This window comes from Corythoichthys intestinalis, chromosome 18 (genome assembly GCF_030265065.1).
Source record: "Corythoichthys intestinalis isolate RoL2023-P3 chromosome 18, ASM3026506v1, whole genome shotgun sequence".
Lineage (NCBI taxonomy): Eukaryota > Metazoa > Chordata > Actinopteri > Syngnathiformes > Syngnathidae > Corythoichthys > Corythoichthys intestinalis.
The window spans coordinates 29,350,898-29,373,726 of record NC_080412.1 but is presented as its reverse complement, the minus strand read 5'-3'; the positions used below and the strand labels follow the sequence as shown (position 1 = coordinate 29,373,726).

The 22,829-nt window shown below is 40.0% G+C and overlaps 1 protein-coding gene across 1 annotated transcript; it reads left to right on the top strand.

Annotated features, from left to right (window-relative positions):
• The first annotated feature begins 7,003 nt into the window (after positions 1 to 7,003).
• On the top strand, positions 7,004 to 8,368 carry waif2 (Wnt-activated inhibitory factor 2). Its single transcript, XM_057821894.1, has one exon. It carries the CDS (start codon positions 7,039 to 7,041, stop codon positions 8,110 to 8,112), a length of 1,074 nt encoding a protein of 357 aa, XP_057677877.1. The 5' UTR covers positions 7,004 to 7,038; the 3' UTR covers positions 8,113 to 8,368.
• The last annotated feature ends 14,461 nt before the right edge of the window (positions 8,369 to 22,829 follow it).

Below are 22,829 nucleotides of genomic sequence, written 5' to 3'. Positions count from 1 at the left end.
TAGGACTGACACGCCACATTATCGTCATCATCCTTGCGGCCACACGTGACGGCAAGCGGTCAGCCGGCGGGCACTCACCTAGTGACTCAGCAATTTTTTTTTTTCTTCATTTTGACACACGCTGCTCTACTTGCAATTATTGCCGGCGCCACACAGAGCAGCCAGGATATTGCCACCTTGGAAAAAAGAAAACAGTCAGCAAAAGATTGCGCTTGCACAAAAATAAAAGATCATAAAAAATAGGGAGAGGAAAATCACCCTTGGGGATGTTTGTTTATTGAGAAATCAGCATCAGCAGTCTGCTAGTGTGTCGTGAGGACAAAACTTTTTTTATTTCTTTAAAGACAGTATATGGCGGAAAACACTTGGGTGACTTGAAGTTCTGCTCTGAGACCCCCAATTTATCCAAATTTCGAAATTGTCCGATTTGCACGTGTGACACATCATTGGAAATCTTAAAATCTCAATTTTCTGGGGAAGAAAAATTTTGAACAGGAGGGCATGTTTAAAAAAAAAAAAATTAAACAGCAATACCGTATCTGATAGTGAGAGCACGCGAGAGCAGGTATTAAAGACGCCACGACTTTAATGAGATATTATTGCGTACTTACCTTGTTTCGATCCAAAAACTCCATGTAGCATGTATCACCGAGTGTCAAGACACAGCTGTGACTGGCCACAGCTGGATTTTTGGGGATTTTATGGGTGAAACATGGTAATATAACACGGGTCGCGATGCAGAAATCACAGACATCAAGGAGTGGTCGAGATGTTGTTTTTCATATATTTACCCTTTTAAATGTTGTTTTTCAGTTTTTCTTTGTTTGGATCGATTATTTATCATCTAACATATCAGAGAAAATGCGACAGTAACAAAAAAAATACAATTAAGCGATAGTTATGAGGTCAATATCAGTGACTTTTTTTACAGACACCATTTTTTTCATTGTGACGTCATTTGTTTAAAAGTTACAAATATGCGAGTTAATAATTTTTTTTAAGTCTTTTTTTTTTTTTTAAACGAAATATTAGACATCAATTAATGATTCTAAGCTAAAAGTGACAGACATTTTGAATAAGAAATATAATGACTTACCTTCTTTTTATGGCCAGGTTGAAACAAAAGCGGTTGCGCGACGTCTGTAAACGGGGTTTTCCAGGGTAAAAGGGACAATTAAAAATAGTTCGGGGGCTTAGTGCGCCATGAATCTGCTATGGCAGCATATAGACATATTGTTCTTTCAAACACAATAATTCTTTTGGCTTAATATACAGCAGTTTATTTTAAAGAGGGTTAGTTGTTGTTGTTTTATATATTACACACAGGAGGGTTTTCTTTCTTTTTCTTTTTAGAATAAATTTGTATATTTTTCAATAACGATGTTGGACATTTTCAGGATTATTCTCCACATATTTTTGTTTTTTTTCTTTCAATTTTGAAAAAAATAATGATAAAAATTAGGGCTGTCAAAATTATCGCGTTAACGGGCGGTCATTAATTTTTTAAATTAATCACGTTAAAATATTTGACGCAATTTACGCACATGCCCCGCTCAAACATTAAAATGACAGCACAGTGTCATGGCCACTTTTTACTTGTGTTTTTTGGTGTTTTGTCACCCTCTGCTGGCGCTTGGGTGCGACTGATTTTATGGGTTTCAGCACAATGAGCATTGTGTAATTATTGACATCAACAATGGCAAGCTACTAGTTTAGTTTTTGATTGAAAATTTTACAAATTTTATTAAAATGAAAACATTAAGAGGGGTTTTAATATGAAATTTTTATAACTTGTACCATCATTTATCTATTAAGAACTACTAGTCTTTCTATCCATGTATCGCTTTAACAGAATGTTATTGTTAATGCCATATTGTTGATTTATTGTTATAATTAACAAATACAGTACTTATGTACAGTATGTTGAATGTATATATCCGTCTTGTGTCTTTCCATTCCCACAATAATTTACAGAATAATATGGCATATTTTATAGATGGTTTGAATTGCGATTAATTACGATTAATTAATTTTTAAGCTGTGATTAACTCAATTAAAAATTTTAATCGTTTGACAGCCCTAATAAAAATTTCCTGTTACTCCAAATCAGCCCTACTCTGAAGGACTAAAAAGATATGAGACAACACTTGTTTTTTTTTAAGTTGACTATTTTCAATATTTTATTTTCATATTTCAACAGGAAAACCAACCCCTCCCACTTTCATTCAAATCCTATTTATCGCGCTTGTCCGCCCGCAGCTTCTTCTTCTTGGTGCCGATGAATAAGCCATGAACAGGCGACCTGTCAGTGCCTCCCGGGGGAAGGAGGATGGAGAAAAGGAAGACGCAGGCCTGGGGAGGCGGGGTGGTGGGGGGCGTGTTTGTGGGGATTCGAAATAGATCTGCAGGAGCCGGTGTCGCCTGTCCACCCCACATCAATAAGTCATTGGGGCGAGGGGGCCAAACGCGGCCATTAGCTTAGCATCAGCTAAAAAATCTTGAAAATCGACAAAAAATATATTTGCTTTCATGTGATCAGAATTGCTTTTTTTTCTCGCTTTCTTTAAAGATTGCCATTTAGCATCATGCTAACACAAAATGGGAAATGCCATCGACATGCTAACAGTGATGTTCGAAAACTTGAAGCAACGGCTATTTGAACAAAAACGGTGGAGTAATGCATGTAGAAATTATTGTTTCTGTTAAAATACAATTTTGTACTGTTGTTTATTTTCATTTTAAAGGGGGCAGATGATTTGAAAAGCTTTTACATATGAACTTTTGTAAGTATATATAACTAAATGATAATGACATATAGCGTAAATAGTATTTTGTGGAAAAAAAAAAAAATTGGGGGGAAAATACATTTATCTTGACTGAACATCGCTGGATAACTCAAGGAAGAAATAACTATTTTAACCTCAAAATTAAATATATGTAAAAAAGAGCACTTATTCTCTGACAAAAACTGAATTTCTTGGCAAACTAAGCTATTTAAAAATCTGAAATTTTTTCCAATCCTCCCCCCAATTTTTTTTTTCTCGGCAAATGTTTCGAGTCTCTGGTGATGCCATCAAACATCTTAAAATTTATATAGAAATCCCATTTTAGCTAAGCTTGCATCATTAAAACTGAACCCAAAGTTGCGAAACAGTCCTGGCCTGTGTTTGAAGCGAACATACATCACTACGCATCATCTAATATTCCATTTTCCATCTTTCTGACGCTGTAGCCTGAAATATTCTGGTCTTCATGAAAAGTTAAAATTCTATCTGTCGTGGCGGGCGTTATGAAGAATGTTTATGAAGATGGCGTCACGCTGAGACCTCTAATTTCTTTTTTTCTGCAATACTCTTTTTTTTTTTCATCATCTACCAGAAAGTTACGGACACAAGCGATGAACTAAATAGTCGGAATGTGTACCAAAATACCCGCAGAACTCATCACAGTGAGTGGCTCGTATGACAAAACGTAGCAGCGGCGGTGGGAAACGTATCGGTGACACGCGGCCCAGTCAGCGCGAGACTGGAGACGGCGGGCGAGCGCTCACAGACGGCGCCTGGAACCGGATCGAGTTCCAAAGTGCAGATTAAGTGAGGATTTTTCCTTCCACTGCAACCGAGCGGGAGCAAGAAAACGCTTTGTTTTATTTACAAGCGCTGACTGATTTGGAGGGACGATGAACCCCCGTTTAGCACGTGGAATACCTTCCATGCCCTGGCAAAAAAAGTTCAAATTCCTCAAACAGACAAAAAAAAAAGGTTAAGAAATAAAACAATAAGCATGTTATTTTTGACTAAATTTAAAGGGGTTCTTTTAAACATCGTCATTTGACCACTACACATGGCAACTAGTACTAATGAGCTAATTAATACAAACAATGCTAACCAAGGCTAAATGCTAATGTGACATGTCAATTAACATCTCCTCCAAGTGTTGCTTCTCATCAGAATAAACTCAAAACGACCAAACGCTGTCGCAGAACTCGCTGGCGATGTTTAAATCTGACACCATCAGGCACGTCGAGTGTGTCCTTGAGCGCCCTGCACCAACTCCCGGGCTTTAAGTGTGATGAAGTACGACATCTGCGCATCCTTCACGTTGCTGAAAATACTCTGCCATTAGCGAAGGAACGTTTGCGGAGATAGACGAGTAGGAGGAGAAAGAAATGATGATGTAATTTATTAGCGTCGGCCTTTTTTATGTAGAGCTAAAATTAACTTAATCATATATGCTACCCAATAAATAAAATATCACAGGGCAGATTTTAAATTGTTTAAAGTGTGCTTTATCTTTTTCATGGGTTTCTTTGACGTTGACAAGTTGAATGGAAAGCCACCTGAACAAATCACACTCGCCTCTTCAGCTTATAGGCTTATCACAAGTGTGGAAAGGAGACGGGACAATTACACGAGGCCTGGCACTTAAAAAAAGAGAAGCTGGCCGTCAGCCAGAAAAGTGTAGACATCACTGCCAAGGTCACGGTCGTTAGCCTGCAGTCTTTGGCTAGGAAAAAAGAGTCAAGTTGCGGGCAACCGTGACCAGGTCGGGTGCTGCACTACTAAATCAGATGAAGTGGTCCTGGCGTGTCTGGGCTGCTGTTTGCGGAGCTCGCAGCTGGTTTATGAGGCTTATCGCAAGCATCCAGACACGCATCCTTATCTTACACTGTAACACCTTGTGGACCAAGACACAATGCCAATGGTGGTAAATACTGCTTCACTTCAAATGTAATGCACATAACAGTGAAATCAAACACACGTATATTTGTCCGACAAATACACAAAGAGAAAATCTTTGTCGTCCATACAGCTACAGAGTAAATCAAGTCCAAACTCATTCATGTCTTGTTGGTTGTGAATTTGACCCTGAAATTTAAATGAGAAGATGAGAAAAGAAAAAAAACTGATTGAAAATTAAGAAAACGAACTTTTGTTTGCCGAAGCTCACTGGTTTGTTTGCCGAGAAGAAAAGTAAATATTATGTGCATGCAGGGAAATGTCACATCTGTGAAAGTCACAAGATTGTTTTTCACCCGTTTCCAGTTTAACTTAACCTCTGCTATAGTTATACATATACATTTTTCTGAATAGATGTCAACTTTAGCTTGTCATACTTGACTAATTTTCAAATATTAAAGCACTTTGGCAGTAGTACAGTACAGCATATGCCACATTGTCCCAATTTTTGGTCTACTAAGTCTGCAGTTGACAAAAACAGGCATTATTTTTCCACATATTGTTGCTTTTGGGCTGTTTTTTTTTAAGTGCCAGTCACAGTGTGGCAAATAAGTATTTAGTCAACCACTAATTATGCAAGTTCTCCCACTTGAAAATATTAGAGAGGCCTGTAATTGTCAACATGGGTAAACCTCAACCATGAGAGACAGAATGTGGAGAAAAAAAAAAACAGAAAATCACATGGTTTGATTTTTAAAGAATTTATTTGCAAATCATGATGGAAAATAAGTATTTGGTCAATACCAAAAGTTCATCTCAATACTTTGTTATGTGCCCTTTGTTGGCAATAACAGAGGCCAAACGTTTTCTCTAACTCTTCACAAGCTTTTCACACACTATTGCTGGTATTTTGGCCCATTACTCCATGCAGACCCCCTCTAGGGCATTGATGTTTTGGGGCTTTCGTTGGGCGACATGGACTTTCAACTCCCTCCACAGATTTTCTATGGGTTTAGATCTGGAGACTGGCTAGGCCACTCCAGGACATTGAAATGCTTCTTACGAAGCCACTCCTTTGTTGCCCTGGCTGTGTGTTTGGGATCATTGTCATGCTGAAAGACCCAGACACGTCTCATCTTCAATGCCCTTGCTGATAGAAGGACATTTTCATTCAAAATCTCTCGATTCATGGCCCAATTCATTTTTTCCTTTACACAGATCAGCCGTCCTGGTCCCTTTGAAAAACATGAAAATGATGTTTCCACCCCCATGCTTCACAGTGGGTATGGTGTTCTTCGGATGCCATTCAGTATTCTTTTACCTCCAAACACGAGAAGCTGTGTTTCTACCAAAAAGTTCTATTTTGGTTTCATCTGACCATAACACATTCTCCCAGCCCTCTTCTGGAACATCCAAATGCTCTCTAGCAAACCGCAGACGGGCCTGGACGTGTACTGGCTTCAGCAGGGGGGCATTTCTGGCAGTGCAGGATTTGAGTCCCCGGCGGCGCATTGTGTTACTGATAGTAGCCTTTGTTACTGGTGTCCCAGCTCTCTGTAGGTCATTCACTAGGTCCCCCGTGTGGTTCTGGGATTTTTGCTCACCGTTCTTGTTATCATTTTGACGCCACGGGGAGAAATCTTGCATGGAGCCCCAGATCGAGGGAGATTATCAGTGGAGCCTTGTTAGACCTCGTTAGAAGAAGTTAGACCTCTTTGACAGCCAGAAATCTTGCTTGTTTGTAGGTGACCAAATACTTATATTCCACTCTAATTTGGAAATAAATTCTTTAAAAATCAAACAATGTGATTTTCTGTTTTTTTTTCCCACATTCTGTCTCTCATGGTTGAGGTTTACCCATGTTGACAATTACAGGGCTCTCTAATCTTTTCAAGTAGGAGAACTTGCACAATTGGTGGTTGACTAAATTTGTCCCACTGTATATGCACTTTGTTTAAATAGCAATTTGCAATTCTGTAATTTATCATTGCACAAAACAAAAGTCTTGCTTTGAATGTATTAATAATAACAACAACTACTAAGGTCAGATTTGAAGTACGTCAAAATTATGGAAGATCAAGTGTTTGCATCATTGGAACTATACATTTTTGTTGATCAGTGTAATAGCCAGTCTTTCCGTCCCGTCAAAACGAATTGGACTTGTGCTGTTGGCAGACAATGTTCAAGTAACGTAGAGTTAGATGTGTGACGTCATCGCGCAAGGGCCGCAATTCAGCAACTTTTAGCAACCCTGCCAATTGTACTTGGTCCCACACGCACGCGCAGATGCGGGGTTCGCGCTCTGAGGGAACCGATAAGTGCCACCGCTCGCCTCTCCGGCGCTCACACGAGAGCCACGATGCGGACGCGCGCCTGCACGGAGCGGCGGCCGCTGTGCGTGCTCGCGACCGTGCGCTGGTGCTGCTGGTGGTGCGGCTGGGCAGCGATCCTGGCGAGCGGCCGCGCGGACGACGCGTGCCCGCAGACTTGCGCGTGCGCACGGGACTCCGGCACGGTGAGCTGCCTCGGCGACGGCGGGTCGGGGCTGCCGTCGCACGTGCCGGTTTGGACGTCCACGCTGATCCTCCGCGGCAGGAACGTGACGACGCTGCGAGGCGGCGCGTTCGCGACCACGGCGGAAGACGGCGGGGAGTTGCCCGCAGCTTCCGCCCTCTCGCTGTCCGGTAACTCCATCCGCGCGATCGAGGCGGACGCCTTCGCAGGACTCCCGCACCTGCACCTGCTCGACCTGAGCCACAACCGCGTTGAGCGGATATCCGACGGCGCTTTCAGAGGCCTGCGGGAGCTCCGCACTCTGTGCCTCAACGAGACGCTGGCGCCCGAGTCTGCAGCGCAGCTCTCGGCCGCCCTAGCCGCCGGTGACCTGCGTAGCCTACACCGGCTGGAGCTGACGGGGAATCGCCTTCGCAGCGTCCCGCTGGCCCGGCTGGACGCCTTTCAGCAGCTACACCAGCTGGTTCTGGTCAACAACTCCATCCGGAGCCTGGGCCGGGATAACGTCAGCGGTTTGGAGCGGCAGAGGCGAACCCGCGTCTACCTGGCGAACAACCCCTTTCGCTGCACGTGCGAGCTGGAAGCCTTCTACTGGTGGCTGAAGAACGGCTCGCAGTGCGCCGACGTGGCGCTGCTCCGCTGTGCGGAGCCAGAGGCGCGGCGCGGGCTAGCGCTGGAGCGCCTGCGCGCCGAGGACGTGGACTGCCTGAACGAGAACCTGGAGGCCGTCTCCTACGTCTTCCTGGGCATCGTGCTAGCTCTCATCGGACTGGTCTTCCTCATGGTGCTCTACCTCAACCGCGGCGGCATCAAGCGCTGGCTTAACAACATTCGCGAAGCCTGCCGGGACCAGATGGAGGTCTACCACTACCGCTACGAGCAGGACTCGGACCCGAGGCTCGCCAACGTGGCCGTCTGAGCGCCAGAAACGCCAAATACTCCAGACTTCTATACTGCCGTATACTGTACTATATGCTAGAGCCATGGAAAATACATTTTTGTGGCCGCAAAATGAGTAGAGCCTGCAAATTGTGCACAGAAAATAGCAATTTGTAGGCGAACATGACTTTATTACTCAAAAAACAGGATTCGGGATTCAGACCACCTATTTTGGTGTCAAGTCGTTTTTGATAGCACAAATTTGTCATTTGTGGCCACAAAAATTAATTGTAGCCTCAAATTACTTGTTTATAGTCCATAAATGTATAATTTGTGGCCACAAAATCTTATTTATGGTCCCAAATGTGTAGTTTGCGGCCACAATACGCTAATATGTGGCCACGGACTGGATATCTGCACATAAAATATACATTTTGGTGACAATACACCAATCTGAGGGAATCTAATGAGTTGAACGTGCACTCAAAATGTAATTGGTGCATCGCCTCAAAATACTAATTAATAGCATTGTATTTGTAGAACACAAAACAATGATTTACATATAGTTCCAAATGTGTATTTTGTCTGCCCCATGCATATAGCATTTCCTCTGATACTGTATTCGGACATTTTTGGAACCTGTTCGCTGTTATTAAAAAAAATAAAATTAAAAATTGAAAAAAAATTAAAAAGTCTCTTTACCATTTCAAAATATTATTAAAAATGCAATTGATTAGACATTTTATTCAGATTTGTTCTATTGTATTCAGCGTTTATTGAAGTTTTTTTTTTTTTTTTTTTTTTAAACCTCTTTTAATACACTTCTACATGGGCATCATTAGTTGCACGAAGCACAAATGACTCTTCTGCAAATGTTTACCTTGACCTTTTAACTGAATATGTGGCACCACAACTGAATGACCTTCAACCAACCATCATTTTCAGCAAGATGGTGCACCACCACATTGGGGGCTGCATGTTCTTGGGTTCCTCAATCAAACATTTCCAGACCGATGGATTGGAAGGGATGGACCAAAAATCTTGGCCGTTACGTTCACCAGGTATCACTCCCCTGGACTTATTTCTATGGGGCTATGTTAAAGATATCGTGTATCGAACAAAGATAAGGGAAATTACTGACCTTAAGCGAAGGATTACTGATGACATTGCCACATTTGATGAGGCTATGCTACAGCGAACATGGCAAGAAATCGAGTACCATCTCTATGTGCTTCGTGCAACTAATGGTGCCCATGTAGAAGTGTATTAAAAGAGGTAAAAAACAAAACAAAAAAAAATCAATAAACGCTGAATACAATAGAACAAATCTGAATAAAATATCAAATCAATTGCATTTTTAATAAATTTTTGAAATGGTAACTTTATGGACACCCTGTACTGCTTTTGGTGCCACATTATTGTCAAGGACTGTTAAGAACTATGTTAACAGAAGAGGAGGAGCTTTGTTCCTATCCGAGCTGCAAGTGCGTATTTTGTGCACATCTTGTATATGTGACATTTAAGAAAAAAATATGTACATTCAGATAAGGACTTTTACTTGCATGCTCATTTTGTTGTTTCGCAGTTCAAGTAGATTGGACGTTTAACACTGTCACTGGTAACAAATTTAATAAATAAGCTTGTAAATATGTTTTGGAAAAAGGTCATTAAAGTCTTGTTTGTACATGGCTGCTTGAATGCAAATTACAAAACGAAAAAAGGTCAGAAGATGACCTCTTATTATCTCTTATCTCCCATCTTATTCGCCATATTCATTCTCATTTTCATTAATGGATACTTCTATTCTCATCTTCATCATGGTCATCCTTGTTATCTTCAGGCTACATCTTGCACTTGCTTGTGCAGGTTAGCATTAGCCACTTAGAATGCTTAGCACACTCACACACTAGGGTTGTGTCTGGGTGTGTGTGCGCGCACACACAATCAATGTACTCATTAAATTTGCTGACTTGTTTCTCATGATGATGATAGTGTGACCTCCATTCCTCAGCGAAGGACAGACATACACATGCACGCACACACACTGTAAATCATTTGTGCATTTCACACTTTAATAGAAGCACAGCCGCTGCTTAAACGCTGGCGGGAGGACCGCCTGGGTCGTAAAGGTGACTTCAATACTGGCAGGAAGCAACTTGACATAATTTTATTTTTAAACAGTATCTTTAATTTCATTTCAGGCGGACAATGGTTAAGAATACATGGTCCAGCTGGAGAATACTGTAAATTGTCTTAACAGCATAATGGTTTTTTTTTTTTCCTTTTCAAATAGTTCAGCATTTTTGTAGCATATGATTTTGGAAGCATGTGTGACATTTGGAAGCTTAACACTTTATGATATGGAAATGACGTGTTTTTATGTAAGCCAGCAAATGCTAAAGTACTTGTTATGTAACTCCTGAAGATTGTAATAGCTCCGAATGGGGAAATAGAAAGGAGAGGAGTCGGTGATGACTTTTCCACTTTATTGTGGCAACAATGGAAAATAGTAAACAAAATAACAGGGGCATCTGCAACATGCGACCGCTAACTTCGCTCTCACACCGCTCACCCTCCCTCCTTCCTTGCTTCCCGCTACGTCACCACTCTGCAGTCTGATGGCCCCTTCAAGGGCCCGCACAGTTGTGGACATTACAATAGTTATATATAAATGCGACATTAGATAATTTCTCGGGGCACACCTGACGAACTCTCACGGCACACTAGTGTGCCGCGGCACACCGGTTGAAAAACACTGCACTAGTGTATTTTATATTTAATTATAATGAACTCAATATTTCTCTATGCAGCACTTGAGCAAATCTTCATCAATCTTAATCAGCATTGATCTAATTAGCAAAGATGGTCCAAATCGATGGATGTTCGCATCTAGATCATGATCTGCTCGCTAATTAGCCAGCCTAGCACGTGTGCCAGACATTTCACCTTTAACCTAAACTTCATTAGGTAGACCAAATGCATTCGCAGAGTTGACAAATTGATGAAAATAGTCATTACGGAGACTATTTAGATTTAGCATACATGTTTACATGAAGTAATCCTTTTATTTAATTTAGCATTAAATTATGAATAAAATACAAATCATTTATAATTACATTAACTACATCATTCACAAGTTATAAATTAATTTAGAATTTTCAATGACCAATTATTAATATTTGCAAATTTATTGATACATACATTTTAATCAATTTTCAGTCAATTTTATATACAGTGCCCTCCATAATTATTGGCACCCCTGAAAAAGATGTGTTTTTTTAGCTTCTAATAATTCCCCCCCCCCAAATAATATGGGACCTTAATGGAAAAAAGAGAAAAATCCAACCATCAATACAAGTGCATTCATTCAGTGGGGAAAAAAATCCCACATAAAGAAAAAATTATTTGACATCAAATAATGTGTGTCACAATTATTAGCACCCCCTGGTGTTAATACTTTTTACAACCCCCTTTTGCCAACAAAACAAGGTCTGCGGACTGAGATGGCCATGGGAGGAGCTTGATTTTGTGTCTGGTGAACCATTTCTATGTAGATTTGGCCATATGTTTAGGGTCATTGTCTTGCTGAAAGACCCAGTGATGACCTATCTTCAGCTTTCGGGCAGAGGGCAACAGATTTTGATTTAAAATGTTCTGGTATTTCAAATGCTTTCATGATGCCATGCACCCTAACAAGGTTCCCAGGGCATTTGGAAGCGAAACAGCCCCACAGCATCACTGACCCACCCCCATACTTCACAGTGGGTATGAGGTGCTTTTCAGCATGCGCATCTTTCGTGGCACACCAGACCCACTTAGAGTGTTTGTTGCCAAAAAGCTCAATCTTGGTCTCACACAAAAATACACACGGTCCCAGTTGTGCTTTGGTCAGATGAGACCATTAACACCAGGGGTGCTAATAATTGTGACACACAATATTTGATGTCAAATAATTTTTTCTTTATGTGGGATTTTTTCTCCACTGAATGAATGCACTTTTATTGAAGGTTGGATTTTTCTCTTTTTTTCCATTAAGGTCCCATATTATTTGAATTTTAAAAAATATATATTAGAAGCTAGAAAACACATCTTTTTCAGGGGTGCCAATAATTATGGAGGGCACTGTATTTATAGAGGGTATGTATGGGTAGGTGTCATTGGGTGACTTGTGAATAAAATGAAGGCTTAATTAAGTGGGATGATGATGATAACAAATGTGGAAAGGATTAAGAAGACAAAAGAAGCTCCTAGGAGGCTCATTTGATTAAAAAAAGAAAAAAAACTTCACCAGGTCACCTCCAAAACTGCCATTGCATCCATCCCTCAGAAGGGAAAAAAAATCCTTGCAGTATAGCACTTGGAAAATATTCATTCATTCAATATTGGTTTAAAATGTTACATTTCGTTGACTTTATGATTGCATCTAATATTGCTATAAAATGAATTCAATTTGGGTTTGGACAACAACGACGAGAGCATTTGTTTTTCTACAGTAATTCTGACATTTTTAACGAGCACCTTTGCTGCCCTGCGCTCTTAATTACAACACAAAGATGAGATTAACCAGCATCAAGCTAAGCCGTGGCTTTTGTTCATCGCCCTGCGAGGTCGCCCAAAGGTCAGCCTGAGGTCAACTAGCAAACAATGCAATGTAAGGTCAGCAGCTATCTTGGGGAATAATATTATCTCAATGGTAGTAAATGAGACTGAGTTTTTTTGTTTTTAAACTATCATTTCTGCATTTTTGTTGCATCAAATTTTGGAAGCCTGTGTGACAAGTCAGCCTTCATTGAAAATAGTTTTTAGACATATTTTGTTTGGCCTATCTAACATTGAAAAACTAGAAATAGATAAAAGATATGTTATAAATCTTAATTTTGGCAAAATTCCACATTCACTGTGTAAAGTATGTAAATCAAAGACCAAATTTTCAAGTTTTGGGAAAAATGTTTTCTTTATATAGTGGGGCAAATAAGTATTTAGCCAACCACCAATTGTGCTAGTTCTCCTACTTGAAAAGATTAGAGAGGCCTATAATTGTCAACATGGGTAAACCTCAACCATGAGAGACAGAATGTGGGAAAAAAAACTGAAAATCAATTTGATTTTCAAAGAATTTATTTCCAAATTAGAGTGGAAAATAGGTATTTAGTCACCTACAAACAAGCAAGACTTCTGGCTGTCAAACAGGTCTAACTTCTTCTATCGAGGTCTAACGAGGCTCCACTCGTTAGCTGTATTAATGGCACCTGTTTTAACTCATTATCAGTATAAAAGACACCTGTCCAACACTCAGTCAGTCACACTCCAAACTCCACTATGGCCAAGACCAAAGAGCTGACGAAGGACACCAGAGACAAAATTGTAGACCTACACCAGGCTGGGAAGACTGAATCTGCAATAGGTAAAACGTTTGGTGTAAAGACATCAACTGTGTGAGCAATTATTAGAAAATGGAAGACATACATGACCACTGATAATCTACCTCGATCTGGGGCTTAATGCAAGATCTCACCCCGTGGCATCAAAATGACAACAAGAACGGTGAGCAAAAATCCCAGAACCACACAGGGGGACCTGGTGAATGACCCACAGAGAGCTGGGACCACAGTAAGGCTACTATCAGTAACACAATGCGCTGGCAGGGACTCAAATCCTGCACTGCCAGACATGTCCCCCTGCTGAAGCCAGTACACGTCCAGGCCCGTCTGCAGTTCGTTATATTGGATTATCCAGAAGAGGACTGGGAGAATGTGTTATGGTCAGATGAAACCAAAATAGAACTTTTTGGTAGAAACACAGGTTCTCACCATACCCACTGTGAAGCATGGGGGTGGAAACATCATGCTTTGGGGCTGTTTTTCTTCAAAGGGACCAGGACGACTGATCTGTGTAAAGGAAAGAATCAATGGGGCCATGTATCGAGAGATTTTGAGTGAAAATCTCCTTCCATCAGCAAGGGCATTGAAGATGAGAAGTGGCTGGTTCTTCCAGCACGACAATGATCCCAAACACACAGCCAGGGCAACAAAGGAGTGGCTTCGTAAGAAGCATTTCAAGGTCCCGGAGTGGCCTAGCCAGTCTCCAGATCTCAACCCCATAGAAAATCTGTGGAGGGAGTTGAAAGTCCGTGTTGCCCAACGACAGCCCCAAAACATCACTGCTCTAGAGGAGATCTGCATGGAGGAATGGGCCAAAATACCAGCAACAGTGTGTGAAAAGCTTGTGAAGAGTTACAGACAAACGTTTGGCCTCGGTTATTGCCAACATAGGGTACATAACAAAGTATTGAGATGAACTTTTGGTATTGACCAAATACATATTTTCCACCATGATTTGCAAATAAATTCTTTAAAAATCAAACAATGTGATTTTCTGGTGGTTTTTTTCCACATTCTGTCTCTCATGGTTGAGGTTTACCCATGTTGACAATTACAGGCCTCTCTAATATTTTCAAGTGGGAGAACTTGCACAATTAGTCATTGACTAAATACTTTTTTGGTCGATCTAAGTTTCTCTTTGGACTCCAAGGCTACAAAGACCAAGAGACTGCGCAAAGAATTCAGGTTGTGTTGAAAATAACTCTGACCCTTTAATGTACTGTAATTTTTATTAATATTTTTTTCCTTAATTTTGAGTCCTGCGGCTTATAGTCCAGTGTTGCTTATTTGGGTTAATAGCCAGCACATCTCTCCTAACATGCACTGCAGTGCTACAGATGTAAAAAACAATCAAAATTCATGTTCTGTGCAAACTATTTATTCAGTTACTGTTCCAGTTGTTTCATTGCTTGTTATGGTACTTGGTAACACTTTATTTGACAGCAGCGTCATAAGACTGTCATAAGAGGGTCATAATCATGACATGACACTATCATGGGCATTACTGAAAGCTTATGATAGATATCATTAAATGTCATCCGGCAAATTATTGTACTAACTCCATTTATGTCCAGCTCAGATCTTTTACATCCATTCAAAAGTGAGATAATTTCCCTGATGCCACTAAATGACATCTTGTACAAGCATTCATTAATGCTCATGACAGTGTCGTGTCATAATTATGATTGTCTAATGACAGTCTTAGGGTGCCACTGTCAAATAAAGTGTGAGAAAATACAATAACTAGCAATTACTGAAACAACATCTGTAGCCCTGCAATGCATGCTAGGAGGCATGTTGGACAACAACAGTGTTGACAGCGGGTGGCAGAAGAGGTTGACTGTCTCCCACAAGGGAGCAGTGATGGCCAAATGAAGTTTATTGACGCAATGAAGCCAATTGGTTTAAAGCTTCATAGTAGTTCATGTGGTTTTATGACAGTTGTATGATGCCGCTGTCAAATAAAGTGTCACCAGTTAATACCTTTTGATGTAAACATCCCATAATACAGGGAGGACAGCTGCGGCTTATAGTCCGGTGCGGCTTATCTACTGTATGAACAAATGCCGCTTTAAAGTCACATTTGGTGGGTGGCGGCTTAGTAAGGTGCGCCTTATAGTGCGAAAATTATGTTACTGTCATTTTTTTGTTTGTTCTAAATTTGCTGACTGTATGTGAATTGTTCGTTCACCCCATGTTCGTATATTGTATTTGTTGTGAATAAAGTTTAAAAAAATAAAAATTAAAAAAATTATAAAAAAAAGACAAGTGAAAGCTTTGATGACCTATGATGTAAAAATGATGTTGTTTTTCATATAATTATAAGGAGAGAAAGTCAAAAATACCTCCTTTTGTTGTGCTTACAGAACCTGCACTTGGACTCTGTTGTGGACATGACACACAAGATGAAAAGAATTGCCATCCTGTTGCTGTGGACTGTTTTGGTCTTCTTTCAACCAGGTAAACTGCACTTGTTACTCCTGTAATGTCATACAATTACTATATTACTGTATTAACGCATTCTTTAAACTATTTTGTTACTTTCAAAATTATGTTTCCTGAAATGTTGTATCCTGACGATGTTTTTTGACTTGTTAACTCATTGGCTGCCATTGACGGCACTACACGTTGAATTCGTTTTGACTGGGAGTGACCAACGAACGAATTCGCTCTTCCCAGTCAAAATGATATGGACCCTAAATCCCTATTTTAAAAAAAATTGAAAAGAATGAATTGGACATCTAGTGCCGTCAATGGCACTGAAAGATGAGTATTCACAAAAAGTCCTCCCACTTTAAACAAATTGGAATGCTACCTGTTTATCTATCGGTTACTTTCTGATTATTTTGGGGCATTCCCTAGTTACGTCCTGTTCATTTTGGGCAAAGTTTTTATTCATGTTGTATCAAAAATGGTATGGAATATCTTCCTGAGATAGTATACAATGGGGCAAATAAGTATTTAGTCAACCACTAATTGTGCAAGTTCTCCCACTTGAAAATTAATTAGAGAGGCCTGTAATTGTCAACATGGGTAAACCTCAACCATGAGAGACAGAATGTGGGGGACTCCCCCCCCCCCCCCCCCCCCCCCCCCCCCAGAAAATCACATTGTTTGATTTTTAAAGAATTTATTTGCAAATCGTGGTGGAAAATAAGTATTTGGTCAATACCAAAAGTTCATCTCAATACTTTGTTATGTATCCTATGTTGGCAATAACGGAGGCCAAACGTTTTCTGTAACTCTTCACAAGCTTTTCACACAGTGTTGCTGGTATTTTGGCCCATTCCTCCATGCAGATCTTCTCTAGAGCAGTGATGTTTTGGGGCTGTCGTTGGGCAACACAGACTTTCAACTCCCTCCACAGATTTTCTATGGGGTTGAGATCTGGAGACTGGCTAGGCCCCTCCGGGACCTTGAAATGCTTCTTACGAAGCCACTCCTTTGTTGCCATGGCTGTGTGTTTGGGATCATTGTCATGCTGAAAGACCCAGCCACGCCCTTGCTGATGGAAGATCTTCACTCAAAATTGCTCGATACATGGCCCCATTCATTCTTTCCTTTACACAGATCAGTCGTCCTGGTCCCTTTAATGAAAAACAGCCCCAAAGCATGATGTTTCCACCCCCATGCTTCACAGTGGGTATGGTGAGAACCTGTGTTTCTACCAAAAAGTTCTATTTTGGTTTCATCTGACCATAACACATTCTCCTAGTCCTCTTCTGGATCATCCAAATGATCTCTAGCGACCAGCAGACGGGCCTGGACGTGTACTGGCTTCAGCAAGGGGACACGTCTGGCAGTGCAGGATTTGAGTCCCTGGCGGCACATTGTGTTACTGATAGTAGCCTTTGTTACTGTGGTCCCAGCTCTCTGTAGGTCATTCACTAGGTCCCCCCGTGTGGTTCTGGGATTTTTGCTCACCGTTCTTGTTATCATATTGAAGCCACGGGGTGAGATCCTGCATGGAGCCCCAGATCGAGGTAGATTATCAGTGGTCTTGTATGTCTTCCATTTTCTAATAATTGCTCCCACAGTTGATTTCTTTACACTAAGCGTTTTACCTATTGCAGATTCAGACTTCCCAGCCTGGTGCAGGTCTACAAAATTGTCTGGTGTCCTTCGACAGCTCTTTGGTCTTGGCCCTAGTGGAGTTTGGAGTGTGACTGACTGAGGTTGTGGACAGGTGTGTTTTATACTGATAATGAGTTAAAACACGTGCCATTAATACAGGTAACGAGTGGAGCTTCGTTAGACCTCGTTAGAAGAAGTTAGACGTCTTTGACAGCATGAAATCTTGTTTGTAGGTGACCAAATACTTATTTTCCACTCTAATTTGGAAATAAATTCTTTAAAAAAATTTTTTTTAAATCAAACAATGTGATTTTCTGTTTTTTTCCCACATTCTGTCTCTCATGGTTAAGGTTTACCCATGTTGACAAATACAGTCCTCTCTAATATTTTCAAGTAGGAGAACTTGCACAATTGGTGGTTGACTAAATACTTATTTGCCCCACTGTATGTTAAGTATTGTAAAATACAAAAAAGAGATGAAAGGGCTCAAAGGCACACTAAATAGGCGGGGCTATTCTGACAGAGGAGATGAACTACAGAATTTATTTTTCACCCAAGCATCTTTATTTTGTGTCAGGCGGGTGCTATAAAGATCCGAAAGTCATCAAGGACCTCAGAAGGAATATGCTCCTGTTAATGACAGACCAGGTCGACAGAAGCGAGAAGCTGGGCTACATCAACTGGATTGTCAACGGAAAGCAAATCGTCACGTTCACCAGGGAGGGCGGCGAGAGTCGGGCCGAAGCCTCCGTGGAGAGGATCCAACTGGACCACTTCAACGGGCACCTGAATATCACTAACAAGTTGGAAAGGGATGATGGCCTCTATCAATATGAAATCAAATGCATGAAAAATGATAAGATAAAGAATACGCAGAATACAGAGAAGAATACAGAGAATAAATACAGAAGAGAATGCAGAGAAGACACAGAAGGATAAAATGGAGATGAACAAATTTATCGAGATGGATGCCGGGGAGAGTACAGAGAAGATACACAAATTTTTCGAGATGGACGTCGGGGAGTACTTGTACAAGAGTGTGGAAGTTGTAAACAGTCAGAAAAAAGTGACAGCAATCACAGTCACGGTTTTTACGGACTGATGACGATGATGATCCTTACTTAACTTTGAATAGCATGGCTACTAAATGTACTCAGTTTTACGATGCTTTCTATTTCTTTTTTCTATTCACTGATGGCGGCATTTGGAAACGATTGGAATTCGAAGTTCTTTAACTACTGATTTTTTTTTTTTTCTATTGCCTCTTAAATAATAAGTGCTCTCCCGGTTGGGTTATTAGTTGTGTACCAATCAAGGACGTAGGTTTGTTCTCAATGTTGGTAGCAGCAAAACCTGCATGTACACGTTGTGCCACACTCAAGTGCCATGAAGTGCAGCCATCAAGACATAATAGAAATTGCCAAACGTGCTACATACAATTATAACAAAAGTCACTGTTAATTTGTTTTAATTATGATGTTGCTTAAGATATTGTTCTTTGATTGCACCAGATTATATGTGACAATATTACCAATATTCATATTATTTTAAAAATTGATTTTTATTTTTGTTTCATATTGCACGCTATATTGAACGTTGTAAGATTAGTCACCAATTTGTAAGGGCATACGTGACGTCCCAACGGCCTTGGGTTGACAGGTATGTGCGTCCAAACCCTTTTGACCGACAAAAGGAATTGGACGTCTAGCACCGTCAGTGGCAGCCAGTGAGTTAGACACTATCCAGTAGAATCTTTTTAAAAAGACATATCGAGTCTAGGCCGTAAAGGGATACAAAGTATAGCAATAAATTGTCACACTCATGGAAATACAAGGGGGTGCTGTTTGAACGCACTCATTTTGACATTAAAAAAGAACGCATTATGGTTTAATTAAAATCGTATTAAATATAATTCAAATGTATCATGCAACGCACCATAACACAAAAAGGAATAATTTTATGTAATTTTAGCAAAAATAATTTTACTAAGGCTTACGTAAAACGGAAGCGTTGACTGTTACATCCGGTCCGACGCTTAAATGTGTCCCCCGGGAACCCTGTTAACCGGCAACTATATTCTTTTCTGTATGCTGTACAATTTAAAATGCATACTAATGATACACGTATGTGAAGTTGTGAAAGTGTTTTGACTTTTAGATACAATTAACTTTTCAGGGAAAATAACAGGCATGGATATATAAATACGCATTGGATGAAAGGTGACTTAAAGGGCGCTGAGATCACTTCAGGAAAAAGAATACAGGTACTGTCACACACTTTCGTCACAAATGTAACCTTACTATTTAATTCTGTATGATTAAACAAATATAAAAATAGGATAAATTATATTAAATAGCATGGTTAAACTGGAGAAATTGCATAGAAATGAAACAGATATACTTCATGTCAATTTCTGTACAGAATGGCATCACCATCTCCTCACGACCGAAGCAAAAAGAAAGTGGACGTCACGGATAGCGACGAAGGAGCCGAGGACCCTGTGGAGCGAATGATTTCTCGCACGGGGTGTGCAGATCTGCACGAGTCGCTGCAGGACTGTATGGCTCAGCATCAGGACTGGCGAGCGTGTCAGAACCACGTTGGCGCATTTAAAAAGTGCATGAGCGACTACCACAAAGCACGGCAGGAACAATTGAGCAAGGCGCGCCAGACGGGGAAGACCGTGCCCACATAAAACCAATTTCAAAAGGTTTTGATTTCAGTGTAATGTGGATGTTACTCTCATAAGCGGATTTTAAGGGGGGCCAGGCCCGCCTGGTGGCCGCAAAGTGTCATTGCATGAAATTGACTTTCCTATATATATATAAAAGTTGTAAAGCAATAAAACGGCAACAAAAATGAATGAAATGAACAAAAAATTATATTTTTATAATGAGTCAAAATTATTTTTCAAACAGATCATGTGACTAGCACCTTAGACGGTCATTTACTTTGCATATACTGTAATTAAAAAAATAAAAATAAAATTGAGGAGGGCAATTTTATTTTTCAAATGATTTTTCTTCTTCAATTAAAAATATTTTTTTGATTGACTCAACTTTTTGGGGGATTGAATGATTTGGATACAAATGTCCAACCCATAATATGGCCCGAACACAAAAAGGATTGCTTTAATCAAAACTTTTTCAATGAAAAACTAAGTGTTCAAATGCAAATTTTTCAATCTCAAACATTTTTTCGCATTCAAGAACGTTTTACATGATTGAATTTTTTTTTTTTTTTGGGATTGAAGTGATTTTTCTTTTTGAATATATATATATATTTTTGAAGCAACTTATTTTTTGATTGAATAATAAAGACAAAAACATCCTAGCCAAAATATGGCCCAAACACAAATCAACATTACTTCAATCAAAAAAGTTGCTTCAATCAAAGAAAAATAGTTGTCACATGCATTTTTTTTTGAGTTTCAATTTTATTTTGGCATTTTTCGATTGAAGCGACTTTTTTTTTTTTATGAAAATTTATATTTTGATTGCAGCAACTTTTTTTTTTTGTTTGAATAATAAAGACACAAATCTACCTCCATATGGCTCCGCCCAGGGGATACAAATTTTGACTGGGGTAACTACATTGCCACGACTCCGGCGGGCGTACCATATTCAATGGATGACGATCTTGGCTAAAAGTATTGACTTAGCAGCCTGATTTAGAACTCCTCTCAAGAATGATGGGAAACAAAAAACGCTCATTGTCAATTTATTATAAATATTCTTGTAAATTAATCTTAATGCTGACACTGCGTTTCAGGGTCATCAACATGTTGTGCCCCCCCGTCCCAAACGTCAAACTCCGCCTATGGTTATTCTTCACTTTCAGACTTGATAAACGGGATGAAACAAATCAGATTTCATTTTGTCAAATGCTGTTTAGTATAGAAATGAGTTCTCTGGATTAGATTTGTTTAAATCCCAATACAAAATTTAGATTTGATAATGTGAATACTAGAAAATGTGCACTATAACGGGGAAAAATGCCAACTCTGGATTAATTTGACTGTTATTATACATTTTAACCATGCAAACAATCAAAAAATGTGAATTTGAAAACGTTATAAATGTGTGATTGGATCAGATCAGAATAAAACTTGGTTTGACACTTTCTTATCCTAAAAACGGACTGAAAATAAGATTTGAGAGATTCAAAGACCAAATGTTTAATCTGGATTTCAAGTCTTTCAGGGGTAGGAGTGGGAACCTCTTGGTACCTCACGATACGATACGCGATACAAAGCTCACGATAACGATGATCTGACCATATGGCAATACAACGACTATCGATACATTGGTCAGGAAATCATTCTAGGATATTCTACAAGCAACTAATAAACAGAAAAACACAATTTTCATCCTTGGGCTATGTGTTTATCACTAGTAGACGTCCAGTCCATTTGAACTGGGAGGGTGGCAGCGAATGAACATTCGTTCATTCGCTGCCATCCCTCCCACTTCAAATGGATTGAACGTCTTTGGCCGTCAGTGGCAGCCAATGCCAGGCAATGAGGTAATTTTGGGCCATTTAAGGTCATTTACCTGTTGATTTTCAGTTACTTCCTGTTGATTTTGGGGTATTTTATGGGTAACTTCCTTATTTTGAGTTACAGAACAGGAAGTGACCTGGGAATCACCCAAATGAATAGGCAGTGACTCAAACTCAACAGGAAATGACCTGTAAATGCCCTAAAATGAACAGCAAGTGACCTGTAAATGCCCTGAAAATCAGACAGAATAACTGTAAATGCTCTGGTTTCGAATGAACAAACGTTCCCAGTCTAAATGATGGGCGTCGAGCACCATCAATGCAGCCTTATAGTTAACTGAGACACTATTATGGAAATGACCTGTAAATGCCCTAAAATGAACAACAAGTGACCTGTAAATGCCTCGAAAATCGGACCGAATGACTGTGAATGCTGAGGCTTTGAATGAACGAACGTTGCCGGTCTAAATGGATTGGGCGTCAAGCACCGTCAATGGCAGCCTTAGAGTTAACTATTATGGTGGAAGACTTTGGTAGCAACTTGATGGTTCTTTTTTTGTTTTTTTTCAAAAAACATTGACACCTTTTTAAAACGATATCTCGATTCTTGACAGGAGCATAGTGATAACCTTTTGGGATAAAAAGTATCACGATATATCACCATTTCGATATTTTTTCACACCCCTATTCAGGGGAGCGGGGGGTTTCAAGTACACTAACTCAAAACACTCAAATCCTATTTTTCCATAGAAATGTGTGGAATGACCATGAATCTACCATTGTCCTAAAACAACAAATTAGA